General features: G+C 42.5%; 1 protein-coding gene across 1 annotated transcript in view; it reads right to left on the bottom strand.

The window, feature by feature from the left end:
• Window positions 1-773: 773 nt before the first annotated feature.
• LOC126431019 (putative odorant receptor 85e) overlaps window positions 774-21115 on the bottom strand; it is an 81224-nt gene continuing 60882 nt past the window's right edge. Inside the window, exons 5-6 of the mRNA XM_050090431.1 lie at window positions 14730-14885; window positions 774-983 (exon numbers count right to left, since the gene is read on the bottom strand). Of these exons, the coding sequence (XP_049946388.1) occupies window positions 864-983; window positions 14730-14885 (276 nt within the window). The 3' untranslated portion in view covers window positions 774-863. The remainder of the gene's footprint in view (window positions 984-14729; window positions 14886-21115) is intronic.

Below are 21115 nucleotides of genomic sequence, written 5' to 3' on the forward strand. Positions count from 1 at the left end.
ATAAAAACCACTGTTTCATTCAATTAAACATATGGCAATTATCAGTCGATCGGTCCAGTTAATTCCCATAGGAAAATTCCTACATTCGACACTCTCCAGTGATCACTGATCTGTGTGTACAGCTTTAATGGATATGTTCTCTCACCAAACGTAGCAGTTTCAATACATTCCACAAGTGTCCGTGTACTTGCAACACTTTACTGTTAGTGAATCGGAAATTCATACTAAAGTAGGTATTGCGTATGATACGCCACAGGACAGATGTCAAGTTGCGAGCCATATTAAGATATTTAGACCAATAAATATAGTTTGATAAAAGATTTTTGGAAGATGACACCAAAGAGACATATTTCTGTCGGCTCCGTCACCGTTTGGCGCTATGGAAGAAACATTCTGTTTCCTACCGTTTTAAATTACCAACAGTCTTCCGCAAGCCAGTAAGGGGATGGCAAAGAATTCGGCTAAAACGTACATGTATGAGCATCTTTGATTTTCTAGGCAGAAGCAGAAAATAAAATTTTTCCATACTAGCGGAACTCCACAGTTGTATTCCTCCATACCATAGCCGCCCTGTTACCATACGCTCTACAGTTTTCATGCAGTGTAGCACAGAAATTGACGGATGAATGTATGTTTGATGGAATGTGCAATGATATACGTGACTGAGAACTAAACATGTCATAGGCAAGTAAAAATTCTGTGAATATCATTATGGTTACCATTTCAAGGAATATTTTTGATATTCTCAGTAACATTCTACATTAAAGTGACAGTGAAAGCATAATTCTCTTCTTGAAGGTCATGTTACAATAAAACGCAGTTGAACGGCAGCCTGAACTGAGCAGCAGTGAAGCAGGTGAGAGTTAGTAGTAGGCGCTGTGGTTAGAGGCAGGTTCCAGGATGGCCGCTGGCTGCGTCTCGTTGTCCTTTTCGTTGACAAGGCTCAGCATCACCATCAGGTAGGAGAACGACTCCTGCAGCAACTGCGGAAAGACCAGAATACGTTGTTTCTACACAGCTTAATCGGGCTCATTCGACACCCCCGGGGGTGTCGGCTCATTACGGGTAAGTTCTTACCCTACGATAATTGTGCTTGGTGAGTACGGTAACAATGACGCTGAGAAATCACAGCTTATCGAATCACAGAACAGCTTACGTCATACACGATACCCCTTTTTTTCATTTTATTTCCCTCCATATCTCACGTTCTGCTATGCAAAGATCTTAGTTTATGTTTCAGGAGTAATCGTGCAAACGAGCTAAAATTTCAGGAAAGCTTTCTGTCAGCAGCCGCTCAGGTAATCGCGAGATGTCTTCAGCTCAAGCACTTGTGTTTTTCGGAATTACCTTGTACATCTTACGTGTGAAAAAAATTAATTAATAAGGCACTCCATGAATATATCGTAAAGTATAACTGAACATATTTTTCTCCACTATTCATGTACCTATTGCCACTTCCGTCAGGTTCAGATCGTCTTTTATCATAACTAGATCTCCACAGTATTATCTCGCGACCGTGTTGATAGTGGGAACGGGGTAATTACGAAATGTCGATTCATTATCATGCAGCGCCAAACCTGTATATCACTTCCTTCGTCAGTTTTGACATTAGGTTGCTTCACCTTTCCATTCCAAATTGTTCCATTTCTCCGCAGTGTCCTTTCTTCCAGGAGTGCTAGCTCCGCAAGGTGTGCGAAAAAAACCGTTCTGCATAGTTTGGAAGATAGGAGAAATAAAGATTTGAAGGCAGGTCCTGAGTCGTGCTTGGGTAGTTCCGTCACTGGCGCACTTGTCACGTAAACGTTCCAGGTTGAAAACAGACTCTTCACTCAAAACCGCAGAAATTCACACAAAAAGTCCCATTTTACTCTGGCACTACATCATATAAGTCTCTGTTGTCTGTGATACGATGATGTGACACCACTTGATGATTTACTGAATACTGATGAAGAAGATATGCATGCTTATATGTTCATTTTATAATTTATATAGATGCAGACTAAAGCGGTGATTGAAAATTTACATTAAGGCCTAAGTTCCAACCCAGGTCACCTGCTCACTGGTCAGATACATTAACCACTACGCCACCATGACACAGTGGCTTTGTATACCCGCACGGATTACCGTACCATGCCGCTTTAATCTGCAGACATTTGAAACTTTAGTCTCTGGAAACGTACAGTTTCATTTATTTTATAATTGTTTATCTATGTGCTGCATAGACAGCTTTTCAATTGCAGCAGTTACGTTTATACGTTGGTGCAATCTTAGCTCATTGAGGGAAGAAATGTCATATTTGACAATTTTTTCACGTCTTTGGCTGTCACTGAAACCTTGAAAGCAAGTGCTACAACAAGTATTGTGGACACCATAAACTGATCTCACAGGGAAATACCAGTCTGTCAAGGAGGGAAAACAAGAGTTGTTTAGCAACCTATAGTTTCATATTCTTTAACAGAAGATGATGTTATACCAAATGATGATATACTGAATATTTATTTTTATAAGTGTTTACCTGTGTATTCAATAGACGCAGTCCCCAGTTGCAACAATTGTGTTTGCATGTTGGTGCAAACTTAGTTGAATAAAAGGAGAAGTGTCACATGTGACAATTTTTTCGCGTCCTTGGCTGTCTCCGAACCCTTGAAATCAAACGCTACAACAAGCATTGTGGCCATCATAATTGATTCCGCAGTCAAATATCAGTCCCTCAATACGAAAAAAGAAGAGTCATATAGTACAGTATTGTTGAAGAAGAATGATACGCCATTGGCTGTTTATCAGGGAAAGAGCAGCAAGAATGCCCTTGTTCTCAGCACTATGCATCATTATGTGAAGATGTAGGCTGATGTGAAAAAGGAAGCCACATGTAGTTACATTTTATACCGGCCCTCAGTATGGAATGACCGTGCTCGACCAAATGCCTCGTAAATACGTCGGTCTGTTCAAACATGTTATAAGTCGCTGTGATAAACGCCTGAGTATTTTACAGTACAGTGCTCTAAACGAGCTAACGCTGAAACGCCGGGGGGGGGGGGGGGGGGGGGGGGGACGGGAGGGAGCTGGGGGAGGAGGTTCCTGAGAAGTACACAGCAACCAAAGATACCGCAACGGGAATCTGCGTCACCTCCGAAGGATCCTTGAGATACAAGAGAAGCGAAAAAGTTGGGTTGTAAAGTCCGACAGGTTCTGAAACAAATCATTTATCAAATGTCATACGTGTAAGAAATCTTCAATAAATGAACATCAAAGACTATTATTTGTGCTATTATCTGATCCTAGCCAGTAAAGGTTCCCACCAAATGTGTGTAAATTTCCTTAATAATAATTGACAATTTGAGAAAAGCTCCTTTGCCTTTGTTGATTTTATAATAAAATATCCAGCACTTCAAAGAATTAATTCATTAGTAGCCACGATAACCCAATTACATAGGACAATAAAAGCGAAAGATACATGTGTCATAAGTGACTCAGCCACGATTGTAGGTGGAAAGAAATACACCACGCGCTCAGGTTGATGCCGCGTTCCTTGATTTCATTAAGGCATTTGACACAGACCTGCATTGCCGTTTAATAAAAAAAATACCAGTTTACGGAGTATCGGAGCAGACCTGGGATTGGATTCAAGACTTTCTCGCACATAGTACTCGACACATCGCTCTTAACGGAACTAAATCGCCAGATGTAAAGGTAATATCCAAAGTACCATAGGGAAGTGGATAGGACCGTTGCTGTTTACAGTATATATAAATGATCTAGTAGAAATCATCGGATGCTCTTTAAGGCTATTCGCAGATGATGCAGTTGTCTATACTAAAGTAGCAACGCCAAAAGATAGTAAGAATTTGCAGAACGACCTGCAGAGAATTGCTGAATGGTGCAGACTCAGGCAGTTGACCCTGAACGTAAATAAATGTAACATATTGCGCATACATATAAAAAGAAATCCACTACTGTACAGCTACACTATTGATGACAAACAGCTGGAGACAGCGTCTGCCGTAAAATATCTAGGCCTAACTATCAAAAAATGGTTCAAATGGCTCTGAGCACTATGGGACTTAACACCTGAGGTCATCAGTCTCCTAGAACTTAGAACTACTTAAACCTAACTAACCTAAGGACATCACACACATCCATGCCCGAGGCAGGTTTCGAACCTGCGACCGTAGCGGACGCGAAGTTCCAGATTGAAGCATCTAGAACCGCTCGGTCACACCGGCCGGCACGCGTAACTATCCAGAGCGACCTTAAGTGAAATGACCATATGAAACAGATAGTGGGAAACGCAGGCATCTTACTCAGATTTAACGGAAGAATCTTAAGGAAATGCAACTCATCCACAAAAGAAGTGGCTTATAAGGCTCTTGTTCGCACAGTTCTTGAATATTGTTCATCTGTCTGGGATCCCTATAGCGTAGAACTGATAGAAAAAATCTAACGAAAAGCGGCGCGTTTCGTCACGGAATCTTTTAGCTGGTGAGTAAGCGTACGGAGATGCTAAACAAACTCCACTGGCAAACGTTTCAAGAGAGGCGTTGTGAGTCACAGAGACACTTACTATTGAAATTTCGGGACAGCACTTTTCGGGAGGAGTCAGATACATATTACTTCTCCCCAAATACATCTCGCATATTGACCACGAGGAGAAAATTCGAGAAATTAGAACCAGTGCAGAGGCTCACCGACGATCATTCTCCCCACGCACTATTCGCGAGTATAACAGAGTTGGAGGGATCAGATAGTCGTACCGAAAGTACCCTCCACCACACACCATTAGGTGTCCTGCGGAGTATGCATCTTTCAATACGATCGAGTACCTGGCCATATTGCACGACCTGTGGCGGAGTGGTTACACGACAGTAACATCCCTGTATGGACTGGCCAGCAGTGAGTCCTGACCTGAATCCTATAGAAGACCTTTGGGATGTTTTGGAAAGCCGACTCCTCAGTGCAGCACTCCGGTAAGATTGGGCTGCCATGCAGATGCAGATGTGATCAAAAGTATCCGAACACCATAAAAAACACACGTTTTTCGTATTAGACGCATTGTGCTGCCACCTACTGCCAGGTAGCGACCTCAGTAGTCATTAGACACCGTCACAGAACAGAATGAGGCGTTCCGCGGAACTCACGGATGTCATACGTGGTCAGGTGATTGGGTGTCACTTGTGTCATATGTCTGTACACGAGACTCCCACACTCCTAAACATCTGTATGTCCACTGTTTCGAATGTGATAGTGAAGTGGAAACGTGAAGGGACACGTACAGCACAAAAGCGTATAGGCCGACCTCGTCTGTTGACTGACAGAGACCGTCGACAGTTGAAGAGGGTCGTAATGTATAATAGGCAGATATCTAACCAGACATCACACATGAATTCCAAACTGCATCAGGATCTACTGAAGACACTATGACAGTTAGGTGGGAGGTGAAAAACTTGGATTTCTTGGTCGAGCGGCTGCTCATAAGGCACTCATCACGCTGGTAAATGCCAAACGACACCTCACTTGGCGTAAACATTAGACGGCTGAACAGTGGAAAAACGTTGTTTGGAGTGACTAACCACGGTACACAATGTGGCGGTCCGATGGCAGGGTGTGGGTATGGCAAATGCCTGGTGAACATCATCTGCCAGCGAGTGTAGTGCCAAAAGAAAAATTCGGAGGCGGCGTTGTTATAGTGTGGTGGTGTTTTTCATGGAGGGGGCTTGCGCCTCTTGTTGTTTTGCGTGGCACTATCACAGCACAGGTCTACATCGATGTTTTAAGCCCCTTCTTGCTTCCCACTGTTGAAGAGCAATTCGGGGACAGCGATTGCATCTTTCAATACGATCGAGTACCTGGCCATATTGCACGACCTGTGGCGGAGTGGTTACACGACAGTAACATCCCTGTATGGACTGGCCAGCAGTGAGTCCTGACCTGAATCCTATAGAAGACCGTTGGGATGTTTTGGAAAGCCGACTCCTCAGTGCAGCACTCCGAAAACATTGGGTTGCCATTTCCCAAGAACCTTCCAGCACCTGACTGAACGTATGCCTGCGAAATTGGAAGCTGTCATCAAGGCTAAGAGTGGGCCAACACAATATTGAATTCAAGCATTACCGATGGAGGGCGCCACGAACTTTTAAGTCATTTTCAGCCATGTGTCCGGATACTCTTGATCGCATAGTGTATCAGTGGTTCTACTGTTAAAGCACTGCCTGAGAAAAATGCGAAGCACCCAGAAGGAGAGAAGGAAACGAAATGAAGCTTCAGGATTGAGATGATATCTGTTGTTGTTTCATTGATTACAAAACGGAGTCCAGTTTACAACGAAGATGGCAAGATGAGCCCACTATGGCGTAGCATCCCCCCCCCCCCCTTTCTCCTCCGGAATGCGTGCACAGATTCGTCTGGGAAGGGTATGCTCTCAGGGAAGCACCTCAAGAGGGTGCGGGGCAAAGTCAGGACATGCGGGGACCGAACAGCAATCGGTATTGTAATTGTAAACTGTCGAAGCTTCATTGGTAAAGTCCCGGAACTTCAAGCACTAATACAAAGCACCGAAGCTGAAATCGTTATAGGTACAGAAAGCTGGCTGAAGCCAGAGATCAATTCTGCCGAAAATTTTACAAAGGCACAGACGGTGTTTAGAAAGGATAGATTGCATGCAACCGGTGGTGGCGTGTTTGTCGCTGTTAGTAGTAGTTTATCCTGTAGTGAAGTAGAAGTGGATAGTTCCTGTGAATTATTATGGGTGGAGGTTACACTCAACAACCGAGCTAGGTTAATAATTGGCTCCTTTTACCGACCTCCCGACTCAGAAGCATTAGTGGGAGAACAACTGAGAGAAAATTTGGAATACATTTCACATAAATTTTCTCAGCATGTTATAGTCTTAGGTGGAGATTTAAATTTACCAGATATAGACTGGAACACTCAGATGTTTAGGACGGGTGGTATAGACAAAGCATCGAGTGACACTATACTGAGTGCACTATCCGAAAATTACCTCGAGCAATTAAACAGAGAACCGACTCGTGGAGATAACATCTTGGACCTACTGATAGCCGGCCGAAGTGGCCGTGCGGTTACAGGCGCTGCAGTCTGGAACCGCAAGACCGCTACGGTCGCAGGTTCGAATCCTGCCTCGGGCATGGATGTTTGTGATGTCCTTAGGTTAGTTAGGTTTAACTAGTTCTAGGGGACTAATGACCTCAGCAGTTGAGTCCCATGGTGCTCAGAGCCATTTGAACCATTTTTGAACCTACTGATAACAAACAGACCCGAACTTTTCGACTCTGTAAGTGCAGAACAGGGAATCAGTGATCATAAGGCCGTTGCAGCATCCCTGAATATGGAAGTTAATAGGAATATAAAAAAAGGGAGGAAGGTTTATCGGTTTATCAAGAGTAATAGAAGGCAGATTTCAGACTACCTAACAGATCAAAACGAAAATTTCTGTTCCGACACTGGCAATGTTGAGTGTTTATGGAAAAAGTTCAAGGCAATCGTAAAATGCGTTTTAGACAGGTACGTGCCGAGTAAAACTGTGAGGAACGGGAAAAACCCACCGTGGTTCAACAACAAAGTTAGGAAACTACTGCGAAAGCAAAGAGAGCTTCACTGGAAGTTTAAACGCAGCGAAAACCTCTCAGACAAACAGAAGCTAAACGATGTCAAAGCTAGCGTAAGGAGGGCTATGCGTGAAGCGTTCAGTGAATTCGAAAGTAAAATTCTATGTACCGACTTGACAGAAAATCCTAGGAAGTTCTGGTCTTACGTTAAATCAGTAAGTGGCTAGAAATAGCATATCCAGACACTCCGGGATGATGATGGCATTGAAACAGAGGATGACACGCGTAAAGCTGAAATACTAAACACCTTTTTCCAAAGCTGTTTCACGAGGAAGACCGCACTGCAGTTCCTTCTCTAAATCCTCGCACAAACGAAAAAATGGCTGACATCGAAATAAGTGTCCAAGGAATAGAAAAACAACTGGAATCACTCAACAGAGGAAAGTCCACTGGACCTGAGGGGATACCAGTTCGATTCTACGCAGAGTACGCGAAAGAACTTGTCCTCCTTCTAACAGCCGTGTACCGCAAGTCTCTAGAGGAACGGAAGGTTCCAAATGATTGAAAAAGAGCACAGGTAGTCCCAGTCTTCAAGAAGGGTCGTCGAGCAGGTGCGCAAAACTATAGACCTATATCTCTGACGTCGATCTGTTGTACAATTTTAGAACATGTTTTTTGCTCGAGTATCATGTCGTTTCTGGAAATCCAGAATCTACTCTGTAGGAATCAACATGGATTCCGGAAGCAGCGATTGTGAGAGACCCAACTCGCTTTATTTGTTCACGAGACCTAGTAAATATTAGATACAGGCTCCCAGGTAGATGCTATTTTCCTTGACTTCCGGAAGGCGTTCGATACAGTTCCGCACTGTCGCCTGAAAGTAAGTGCCTCTGGAATATCAGACCAGCTGTGTGGCTGGAATGAAGAGTTTTTAGCAAACAGAACACAGCATATTGTTCTCAATGGAGAGACGTCTACAGACGTTAAAGTAAACTCTGGCGTGCCACAGGGGAGTGTTACGGGACCAATGCTTTTCACAATATATATAAATGACCTAGTAGATAGTGTCGGAAGTTCCATGCGGCTTTTCGCGGATAATGCTGTAGTATACAGAGAAGTTGCAGCATTAGAAAATTGTAGCGAAATGCAGGAAGATCTGCAGCGGATAGGCACTTTGTGCAGGTAGTGGCAACTAACCCTTAACATAGACAAATGTAATGTATTGCGAATGCATAGAAAGAAGGATACTTTATTGTATGATTATATGATAGCGGAACAAATACTGGTAGCAGTTACTTCTGTAAAATATCTGGGAGTATGCGTGCGGAACGATTTGAAGTGGAATGAGCATATAAATTAATTGTTGGTAAGGCGGGTACCAGGTTGAGATTCATAGGGAGAGTCCTTAGAAAATGTAGTCCATCAACAAAGGAGGTGGCTTACAAAACACTCGTTCGACCTATACTTGAGTATTGCTCATCAGTGTGGGATCCGTACCAAATCGGGTTGACGGAGGAGATAGAGAAGATCCAAAGAAGAGCGGCGCGTTTCGTCACAGGGTTATTTGGTAAGCGTGACAGCGTTACGGAGATGTTTAGCAAACTCAAGTGGCAGACTCTGCAGGAGAGGTGCTCTGCATCGGGGTGTAGCTTGCTGTCCAGGTTTCGAGAGGGTGCGTTTCGGGATGAGGTACCGAATATATTGCTTCCCCCTACTTATACCTCCCGAGGAGATAACGAATGTAAAATTAGAGAGATTCGAGCGCGCACGGAGGCTTTCAGACAGTCGGTCTTCCCGCGAAACGTACGCGACTGGAACAGAAAAGGGAGGTAATGACAGTGGCACGTTAAGTGCCCTCCGCCACACACCGTTGGGTGGCTTGCGGAGTATAAATGTAGATGTAGATAAAGATCACTCAGACAGTTCATAGAGACGCGTGCCTTATGTCGACGACCAATGTCCTGCTGAAAGATGACATCACGATACCGTCACGTGATTGGTAACACTTGAGGATGCAGGATGTCGGCAACGTACCTAACAAAGCATAACAAGTCACCCTCGTTCTGCCAACGGCCTGGTCAAGAAAGGGCGGAGGAGCGGAGAGAGGTTCAGGGCACTCACTTCTCCCAAGGGTGGGAAACTGCCCCTGAAGGCGGAAGAATCGACGAAGATCAACGGCATGAGGATGCAAAAGGGAATGGAAACCATTGCATTAACGACATGTAACGTGTATTCATTGGAAATGTGTCCTGTAATTAAAAAGTGTCATGATGATCTCTCCACTGGCAAAAGATTCAGGAATAGCCCCTAATTCGGATCTCGGGGAGGACACCGCCAAGGGGGAGGTTACCATGAGAAAAAGATTGAATGATCAACGAAAGGTTAACATTCTCCGAAGGGGGCATGGAATGTCAGAACCTTGAACATAGTAGGAAAACTAGAAAATCTGAAAATGGAAATGCAAAGGCACAATCTAGATTAAGTAGGGGCCAGTGAAGTGAAATGGGAAGAAGACAAGAATTTCTGGTCAGGTGAGTATAGGGTAATACCAACAGCAGCAGAAAATGGTATAACGGGAGTAGGATTCGTTATGAATAGGAAGGCAGGACAGAGGGTGTGTTACTGTGAACAGTTCAGAGGTAGGGTTGTTATCAGAATCGACAACAAACCAGCACCAACAACGATAGTTCAGAAATATATGCCGACGTCGCAAACTGAAGATGAAGAGATAGCAAAAGTATATGAGGATATTGAAAGGGTAATCTAATAGTTATGGGAGAATGGAATGCAGTTGTATTGGAAAGAGTAGAAGAAAAGGGTACAGGAAAATATGGGCTTGTGACAAGGAATGAGAGAGGGGGGAGGGTAATTGAGTTCTGTAACAAGTTTCAGCTGGTAATAGCCAATATTCTGTTCAAGAATCTGAAGAGGAGGAGGTATACTTGGAAAAGGCCGGTTGATACGGGAAGATTTCCGTTACATTACATCATGGTCAGACAGAATTCCAAAATCAGATACTGCATTGTAAGCTGTACCCAGGAGCAGATATAGACTCAGATCACAATATGGTGGTGATGAAGAGTAGGCTTAAGTTTAAGACATTAGTCAGGAACAATCAATACGCAAAGAAGTGGGTTACGGAAGTACTAAGAAATGACGAGATACGCTTGAAGTTCTCTAAGACTATAGATACAGCAATAAGCAATAGCTCAGTAGGCCCTCACAGAAGTTGGAATGAAAAACATAGGTATAAAGAAGATAATTGCGCAGAAACCATAGGGAACAGACGAAATACTTCATGTGATCGATGAAATGAGGAAGTACAAAAATGTTCTTGGAAACTCAGGAATACAGAAATACAAGTCGCTGAGGAATGAAATAAAATAGGAAATGCAGGGAAGGTAAGATGAAATGGCTGCATGAAAAATGTGAAGAAATCGAAAAAGAAACGATCGTCGGAAATACTGATTCAGCAAACAGGAAAGTCAAGACGACCTACTGTGACATTAAACGCAAGTGTAGTAACATTAAGAGTGCAACGGGAATTCCATTGCTAAATGCAGACGGGAGAGCGGATAGGCGGAAAGAATGAAAGCCTCTATGAGGGGGAAAATTTGTATGATGTGATAGAAGAGGAAGCAGGAGTCGATTTAGAGGAAATAGGGGACCCAGTATTAGAATTTAAAAGAGCGTTGGATGACTTAAGATCAAATCAGGCAAAAGGGATAGATAACATTCCATCAGAATTTCTGTAATCATTGGGGAAAGTGGCAATAAAACGACTATTCACGTTGGTGTGTAGAATGCATGAGTCTGGCGATATACCATCTGACTTTCGGAAAAGTATCATCCACACAATTCCGATGACTGCAAGAGCTGACAAATGCGACAATTATCGCATAAAAGCTTACCAGTTCATGCATCCAAGTTCATGCAATAATATACAGAAGAATGGAAAAGAAAATTGAGGATGCGCTAGATGACGATCAGTTTCGGTTTAGAAAAGGTAAAGGCACGAGAGAGGCAATTCTGGAGTTTCAGTTGATAATGGAAGCAAGATTAAAGAAAAATCAAGACACGTTCACAGGATTTGTCGAACTGGAAAAAGCCTTCGACAATGTAAAATGGCGCAAGATGTTCGAAATTCTGGGAAAAATAGGGGTAAGCTATAAGGAGTAAAGAATCAAGAGGGAATAATAAGAGAGGACGACCAAGAACGAAGTGCTCGGATTAAAAAGGGTGTAAGACAAGGATGTAGTCTTTCGCCCCTACTCTTCGATCTCTACATCGAAGAAGCAATGATGGAAATAAATGAGAGGTTCAGAAGTGGAATGAAAATTCAAGGTGAAAGGATATAATTGATATGATTCGCTGATGACATTGCTAATCTGAGTGAAAGTGAAGAATAAATACGTGATCTGCTGAACTGAATGAACTATCTAATCAATACAGAATACAGACTGAGAGTAAATCGAAGAAAGACGAAAGTAATGAGATGCAGCAGAAATGAGAACAGCGAGAAACTTAACATCAGGATTGATGGTCCCAAATCAGATGAAGTTAAGTAATTCTGCTACCTTGGAACTATAATAACCAATGACGGACGGAGCAAGGAGTACATCAGAAGAGACTAGCAACGGTAAAAAGAGCATTCCTGGCCAAGAGAATTCTACTAGTATCAGGCCTTAATTTGAGAAAGAAATTTCTAAGAACGTACGTCTGGAGTACAGCATTGTATGGTAATGAAACTTGGGCTGTGGGAAACCCGAACAAAAGAGAATCGAAGCATTTGAGTTGTGCTGCTACAGACGAATGTTGAAAATTAGGTGGAGTGATAAGGTAAGGAATGAGGCGGTTCTGCGCAGAATCGGAGAGGAAAGGAATATGTGGAAAACACTGATAAGGATAAGGGACAAGATGATAGGACATCTGTTACGACATGAGGGTATAGCGTCCATAGTACTACAGGAAACTGCAGAAGGCCAAAACTGTAGCGGAAGACAGAGATTGGAATACTGAAACGGTACAGTAGTTTCCGCGCTATAAGCAGCAGGTTTCGCTGCTCGCTCGCACCGAGAAATAGAAACAGAGGCGGCTCCGCAGCCAATTTTATTACACGACGCGGCCGGCCGCTGATGCAACAGAACCCATGTGGACGGGTGGAAAGAAATGTGTCAGGCTTCATAATACGTATTTATATGTGTCGTGTATTATGAATTTCTTGTACGTGAATGTGAATCTGCACATGAACATTCATAATCCTCCTCACACCTATCCGTGAAGTGTGGCCAAATCTTTGTTGGGAAGTAGTTCTGTAGTATAGTAGTGCCAACCTTACTCCTGGCTAGGGGACCAGAGAGACAGCACAGGCAGGTAAAAGTCAAAGACTTTCCAGTGTCACAAGATTTGGGGTGGAGAGGTTGGTCACGGCCAAGTGGTTCGACCACCCCCACCACCGGGGCCAGGAAGACCTCCGGGTGCCCGCCATATAGGGAGTGTTACAGAAGATGGGTAAGTGAGCAGACGTGCCCTCAGAGCGTCTGTCTCAATATTCAAGCATGGAAGAGAGGTATTTGAATATTTGTACTAATTCTTTTATTTCCAGCTTCGGATTGTGTAAGGAAATGAATGTTCTCGTTTAATTTCGGAAATTTGACCCCCTGTGTTAATGTATCTGGTCCCCAGTTTGCCTGTTATCCTCCTCACGTAGTGGATGTTCTATGCAAAATACTGGGAGGCTTTGGAGGTATACATTTGGCCAACGCAATTCCGTTTTTCCCGTAGAAAAGTGCGTGCAGATTGGTATATAATATACCAAAGCTATAAGTTGTAAAATTGTTATATCTGTAAACTGGAACAATTGCTGCAATCGCTGTAAAATCGAGTGATAATATTTAAAATAAATACGTAATCAATTGTCATCAATCTTTAACATACCTTAAAAATCACAAAGAAGTCAAGTTAAAGGAATTCATTTAAAATAAAATATAAAGAATGCAGGGACCCACACATCAGCGTGTGAGCCCTCCAGCCCCTTGCCTAGTATCGTACAGAAAGGGCACGCTCTCTAGGTAGCGGTCTCAAGCTCCCCTCCCCAGTTATCCGTTGCACAATTTTGATTCAGGGCTTGACGACATCAACTTTCATCTGGCGTCCCTAGGCAAGGAGGTTACACGGTAAACTTTCAACACTTCCACCAAATAACTGAGGACGTGAGTCGTAAGTGCTACTCTGAGATGAAGAGGTTGGCACAGAAGAGGAATTCGTGGGGGGCCGCAACAAACCAGTCAGACGATTGATGACCCCCCCTCCCAAAAAAAAAAAAAAAACCGTTTGTCTCCCTTGTTGTGGTCAGACGTGGTGGCCCGGAACCATGACGTCGAGTGTGCCTGTTTTACGTTCCCATAGAGCCCAAGGTCAGGGCACTGTCACATCCGAATGCCCCACAAATCTGAATTGCACATGATTCGACCAGCCGGCCAAATGGAGACCCACAACGAGGCATCTTTCAAACTCTGTCAGCTGCTGATAAGTCTGCCTGACACGAGTACGCGGCATCTCCGTGCCCTTCACGATGATCACGCAATATTTGAGGCTGGTCACACCGTTAATACCGTATCTGGCTCAGTAACAACACAACATACGACCAACACTTAAGTACTCTGGTGTGCGTTCTATATGCGTCAGAGAATGTCAACTATAATAATTTACAAACTTGTAGATGGTGTGTACGTGTACGAAGATCTCTGACCACATCTGGGTGCTTCACTTTTTTTTGTCACGCAGTGTTCCATTTCTTGTTCTTGTTCCCATTTGCTACCTTACAGGCCAACAAGCACGAGTTTATCCAGGATAGGATATATATATTATTAAACTTCTTTATTTATCTCCGTGCTGTATTTTTATTGCGAGCATTGCGCACATGAAAAATCGAAGTAAATTTGCATACTCCCTCAAACCAAAATTCCCAGCATTTTTAAATAACTGTTTTACCATAAGAATTTCTCTCACGAGTGATCCGAAATTCAGCACCACCATGTCACTCAGGCCCCGCAATTTAAAAAAAAAAATTTTTGGTACCCTGTAAAGTATATAGCGACAATGAGCTAATTTTCTAACCCGGTCAGTACCGTCTTGTAGCCAGGCTAAGTTTGCACGGCGCCTGACCTTGGAGAAGGTGTTGATGGAGAGCGGCACGAACTTGGCGACGGTGAGCTTGGCGGGCTGCAGGAAGCGCACCATGACGACGCGCACCGCCCCGCTGAAGCGCCGGCCGCGCTCCGGCCACGCGCTGCTGTACGCCGCCAGCACCACGCGCTCCGCCTGCGCAGATGTTAAGTGCCATAGTGCTAAGAACCATTTTTGAATAAGGCGAGTATGGATTTAAGTAGTTCTAAGTCTTAGGGGATTGACTTCCCCATTCAACTCCTATACAGTGTATTTTTGTCAGTCTAGCAGAATGAGGGCGAGCGCTAGCGTGAAGAAGCATCACTTCATGCAGTTTCCCTAATTGTTGTTCTTGGGCTACGTCCGCAGCACATCTCGGCTGTTGACAGTAAATGCCGGCAATGATAGTTACACCTCGGGGAAGCAATTCCTAGTACATCCCACCGTCACTCCTCCATCAGCTGAATGACGTTAACTTTGGTGGATGCACGCAGGTCTTTGTATCGAGAGTTGCTGCCTTATTTGGCTCAACCATTCCTTATTTTTCCTTACGTTAGCATAAAGACACCATTTATCGTCACCAGTAACAATACAGGATAGGAATGGTCTGTGTTGTTCATGAGTCAGTTGATGACGAGCAAGCAGAGATGCACATACGGCTACCTGCGATTTCCGATTTCCGATCGCTCTTTTTCGGGTGATACAATGATGATCATAGCGTTTCGCAGACGTCTGTTTCATTCGTTTCATCGATTGAATTTGTTCACTCTCTCCCTCTGAATCACTTCGAGTAACACGGGCGTTGATTGTAATAGAGCAAAAATGCATTAACTGACGGGATGCAATTTTACGACAAGATTATCTTTGGGGCGTTCCACTGAGGCAGACGGTCACACTTGGGGCTAAGCGTAACAGTTGATCTTTCGCAGCCGATCACTGCCATTGAACCAGCAATCTCGGTGTGTGTGGCTCGTATCTGGTCTGATACCAATTTTGTCTGGTCAGTTACATATTTCTGATGGCTTTCTGTAATATTTATAATAAATTTATCAACCGCGTATGTACCGGGTGATCAAAAAGTCATTATAAATTTGAAAACTGAATAAATCACGGGATAATGTAGATAGAGAGGTACAAATTGACACACATGGGGTTTTATTAGAACCAAAAAAATACAAAAGTTCAAAAAATGTCCGACAGATGGCGCTTCATCTGATGAGAATAGCAATAATTAGCATAACAAAGTAAGGCAAAGCAAAGATGATGTTCATTACAGGAAATGCTCAATATGTCCACCATCATTCCTCAACAATAGCTGTAGTTGAGGAATAATGTCGTGAACAGCACTGTAGAGCATGTCCGGAGTTATGGTGAGGCATTGGCATCGGATGTTGTCTTTCAGCATTCCTAGAGATGTCGGTCGATCACGATACATTTGGGACTTCAGGTAACCCCAAAGCCAATAATCGCACGGACTAAGGTCTGGGGACTTGGTTTGCCAAGCATGACGAAAGTGGCGGCTGAGCACACGATCATCACCAAACGAGGCGCGCAAGAGATCTTTCACGCGTCTAGCGATATGGTGTGGAGCGCCGTCCTGCATAAACATCGTACGTTCCAGCAGGTGTTTATCAGCCAGGCTGGGGATGATGCGATTCTGTAACACGATTGTCATGCGCAGTCACTGACGTTTTGCTGTCCAGCGCCATCTGTCGGACATTATGTGAACTTTTTTTTGTTCTAATAAAACCCCATGTCATTCCAAGCATGTGTGTCAATTTTTACCTGTCTACATTATTCCTTCGTTTATTAAGTTTTCAAATTTATACTGACGTTTTGATCACCCGGTATTTGGCCTAGTTAGTATGACTTTTCTCGCATCTGAAAGTATTCCTTACAAGTGGTGGGATAGAAGATGCTTCGTGCTATAAATCCAATATACATTCATTTGTACATAATCATCTAATTCATTACGTTTATTCTACACAAGTTGCCTCCGGTTTCTCTTTATTTAACTGAATTTGTTTGTTAGAATTTGCTCGAGCTATCACATGGTACAGTATGGGCAGAGAGAGAGAGAGAGAGAAAGAGTAAACAACTGACATACAATCATTAGCGTCTCCGCGGCACTACTCACTGATCAATGTATTTTTTCGTCTTGATTGTTTTATTTATTGGTTGATTTATTTATTTTTAACCATGCATCTTAACGTCAATTTTATTCCGACGATGTGTAATTTTCTCAGTAAACTGATACAAAGTTTTAAGGTGTATAGTTACAAAAAAAGGGATCGATATGGAGAATTACATTACTGGAGAGAGATACGGAGAATTTATCTTATACTTACCGCAGTCAGAAGTGTAATGGTGATTACTACAAGATATTTCATGCGTAATTAAAAGGTCTTAGTTGCTTTTGATATCTCCCATGAGACATTCCTTACCGGAACCCTTCCGTTCCAGGAAAGGGGGTATTCGCGCTTCGATGAAGTCGAAGGATACGCCGGTAGTACCGTAGCCACCGGCGGAGGCACGCAAACCGGACTGGTCTTGACAGAGGAGCCAAGCGAAATGTGAGCCGCAGCATAGGGCAGGGAGGGCTCTAGAGGCATAGTGAAGCCACATTCCCCGAGGGAGTAATCCCCAAAAAATCATTCTGCTGGCCCAAAGCAGTGAAGTGACAGCCCACTAACGGGCTACCCCTGGACAGCCCTCGTATCGCAGCCGCGCATTGCCTTTCCAGTGTTCAGTTTGAAGCCGTAGTGTTCTGAAACACGCACGGGTTTGTTGCTTTAATTCCCTCTCTAAACCTGTGTTCATTTCAAGGTGCACGTCCTCCAAACGTGCGCATGTTTGAAACGCAAACTTTACGGTGACTGATCTTCCAAATACGTGATTGAAGCGGCGCATGGAATATAGCCATGAAGTTTGCGCGCTTGTTTCACGCCGCTCGCCTTTCGTCTGTCAGTCACGTTTGTTTTTCTTTGTGCGGCTTTTGAGGTTACGTTTCTAGCGTGTGCTGTGTGCCAGCACGGAACGTTTGAAAGACATACGAGGCGGTACTGTGGACGATTTTGAAATCGTAAAATATGATGAAGACAATGATAATTATCAACGTAAAATTCATTACTGTTTTTCTTGTGAAGGTGATTAGGACGCAAAGTATGATTACGTCATTGAATAATTTTCGAAGTCAGCTCAAACAAACTGGATAATGATGAGACATTATTCGCAGCAGGTACGATATGATTTTAGAAAAGTATATTATTGTCATCTCTCGGAACTCAACTAAAACAAAGACAAAAAGAAAGGCGCGACTGGAAATTTTAATTCTAAAGCAAATATACCGAGCGAGGTGGCGCAGTGGTTAGCACACTGGACTCGCATTCGGAAGGACGACGGTTCAATCCCACGTCCGGCCATCCTGATTTAGGTTTTCCGTGATTTCCCTATATCACTTCAGGCAAATGCCGGGATGGTTCCTTTGAAAGGGCACGGCCGATTTCCTTCCCCATCCTTCCCTAACCCGAGCTTGTGCTCCGTCTCTAATGACCTCGTTGTCGATGGGACGTTAAACACTAATCTCCTCCTCCTCCTCCTAAAGCAAATATCGGAATCAAGTTTTAAAATGTAACTAACACTACCTTAAAAAATTCACGATTATTGAGACGGGGATTGAATGTCCTAATAGAGATTAACGATGATCATTCCCATCGAATCAGTATCGCCCAAGCATTGAGCGTACTGGGTTTGTCTAAAGACACTATAAAGTATTTTGAATCGTATTGCGAAGGTGTTATGACAGATGCAGCACCCAAACCTTATCATGAAATTACTATCATTGAGGGATGTGAGGAAACCCTTACATTGCGCTGTGCAATGCACAAAAAATCCACTTGACGGACAAGTTACGTATCTATATGCACAATGGCCTCATCGAACATACAAGACACGAGACATCGACGTTTTAAACCGAAAGAAGACTGATTTATCTAACATAAATGTATATATTTCTGTCAAATAAGAACCAACTGTGCGCGTTGTAATAACACCAATAACGCAAAGAGTGTTTATGGCTGGTTTGACTGATGAAATTGCTTTCATTGATACAGGTGGATATAATACTTTACGTAGTCCGCAACTTCGACAAATCAGACTCAAACTTGGTGAGAACTTTTGTATGTTCCGCACTTTAATTCCTTTCCAATATCAGTTATTCGTTACCATTGGGCTTTTATATTTTAATACCATTGACGAAGTTTTCCCTATTAATAGTTAAGCTGTTTTGTTCTCGATTTATTGGAGGTTGAAATGTTTCTTGTACTTAATGTGGTATAATAGAGCCAGTTTGGCTACTTTCATTATTTGCACCTGATTCACCCACAATATTTTTAAAGAAAGATACTGAATATTGGGCACCCAGAGGGTATTTTGCAAATGTAACACAGACATTGTCCAAATGGAGCTGTGGGCCGATTCTGTAAACATTTCTCTGCTGTGGGAAAAAAAAAAAAAAAAAAAAAAACATGGGACTCTATGTACCACACCACTACATTTAAGTATTGTGACAGTCAAAAATTTGCAAAATACTCTCTGGGTGCCCAGTATTCAGCATCTTTCCTTGAAAATATTATGGGTGAATCAGGTGCAGATAATGAAAGTAGCCAAACTGGCTCTATTATACCACATCAAGTACCAGAAACATTTCAACTTCCATTAAATCGAGAACAAAACATCATAACTATCAGTAATGGAAACTTTGTCAATGCTATTCAAAATATTAAAGCCCATTGGTAACGAATAACTGATCTTGGAAAGGAATTCAAATGCGGAACATACAAAAGTCCTCACCAAGTTTGAATCTGATTTGTCAAGCTACGGACTCCATCAAGTATTATATCATTTATTGTCGAAAAAAAGTAACCGACGAAAATCTCGAAAAATTAATGACAGTTTACATCGATCGTTAGCCGGAAAGAAAGTGGTCTTCCACCTGGCAACGGAAGGATTCAGTCAGAATGATCAGCCAGATCAGAACTGATGAAAAGGAAAAGTGTGTACAAAATCGCATCAAATATTGATGATAATGATCCTCTTGCTATAAAACACTGATTTTATATAAATACGTCATTATATTTTTATATGTATCTAGTAATGTTGATTGCCTTACATATTGTATATCTCTTTGAAAGTAGTTTTATTTCTGTCTTATATACTAAAATTACTAGAAGATTTGCGTTTTACTACTCATTCATCACACACAAAACGTACCCCAAAGCGAACAAGGATTTATAGCGCTCAGTCAGTGCGCCTGGCAGTATAACCCGTGTACGATTGGAGGACGCGAGCCTTGAACTGAACCTTGCACCTTGAACTGAATTAGCGTTACAAACCCGAGTGTGTTTCAAGGCACCGCTCCCTCCTATTGTAGACGGAAAAGGAAATATGCAAAGCGGTCAGGGTGACATTAAGATTACTGGTAAACTTTTAAACTGCCTCGGAAACCGGACGTATATGTGGTAATGATGTCCGTAAAGTTAGACGACAAACGACTTGGTATATCAGAACATATAAATATGGGAACCTGTAATGCAAAGCATTACGAGAAGCTAGAAATGCTAAGCTGGACTTGGTTGTGTTGTGGGAGATTAAGAAAAGGCAAAAGGAAACAAGTGATCTGGGAAATTATACATTAATTTATGGTGGTGTACCTGTTGAAAATATAACAGCATTATGAGCAGCTATTTTAGTAAATGAGAAATCGAGGAGCAGGATAGCATTTTACTTACGTATTGTAACAAGTGGAATTAAAACTGTTGCAATATATGTGAACAATGTATCAGGATGTACCTCTGAAGAAAGAAGAAAGAATGAAGCTGATGAATTTTGCAAAAGTGTCCAAAGTGTCCTTGATTCTACAAATAAGAATGTCTATATACCCATAATACGTGAAATTAAACTATAATAGAACAACAGCCCATTAACGGCCTAATCGGAATAAATGAAGAAGCAGCAATTAATCAGGATGGAAAAGTGTTATAAAATTTTGTGAACATTAATACACTGAATATAGAAAATATCTTTGTTAAACGCAAATTTACCTGAAGTGAACAGATGTTTTTCGGAAATCGATAAAATAGAATTTAACTAACTTCTAGAGGCTTTACAAAGCTATAAAAACCGAAAAGTTCCTGGAACAGTCAATCTAAATCTGATACATTTTTATATCTGCCAGATGTAACTAAGTACAGGTTATTAGATTTTTTTAAATCAATTGCGATACTAATGCCCACTTTTAAAAAGTAGCAAGTACAGGTAGTTGAAATTATAGAGGCGGCATAAATATGGCATAGAAAATATGAGCGAAGATAATAGTAAATAGAATG

The sequence above is a fragment of the Schistocerca serialis genome, chromosome 1 (genome assembly GCF_023864345.2).
Source record: "Schistocerca serialis cubense isolate TAMUIC-IGC-003099 chromosome 1, iqSchSeri2.2, whole genome shotgun sequence".
NCBI lineage: Eukaryota > Metazoa > Arthropoda > Insecta > Orthoptera > Acrididae > Schistocerca > Schistocerca serialis.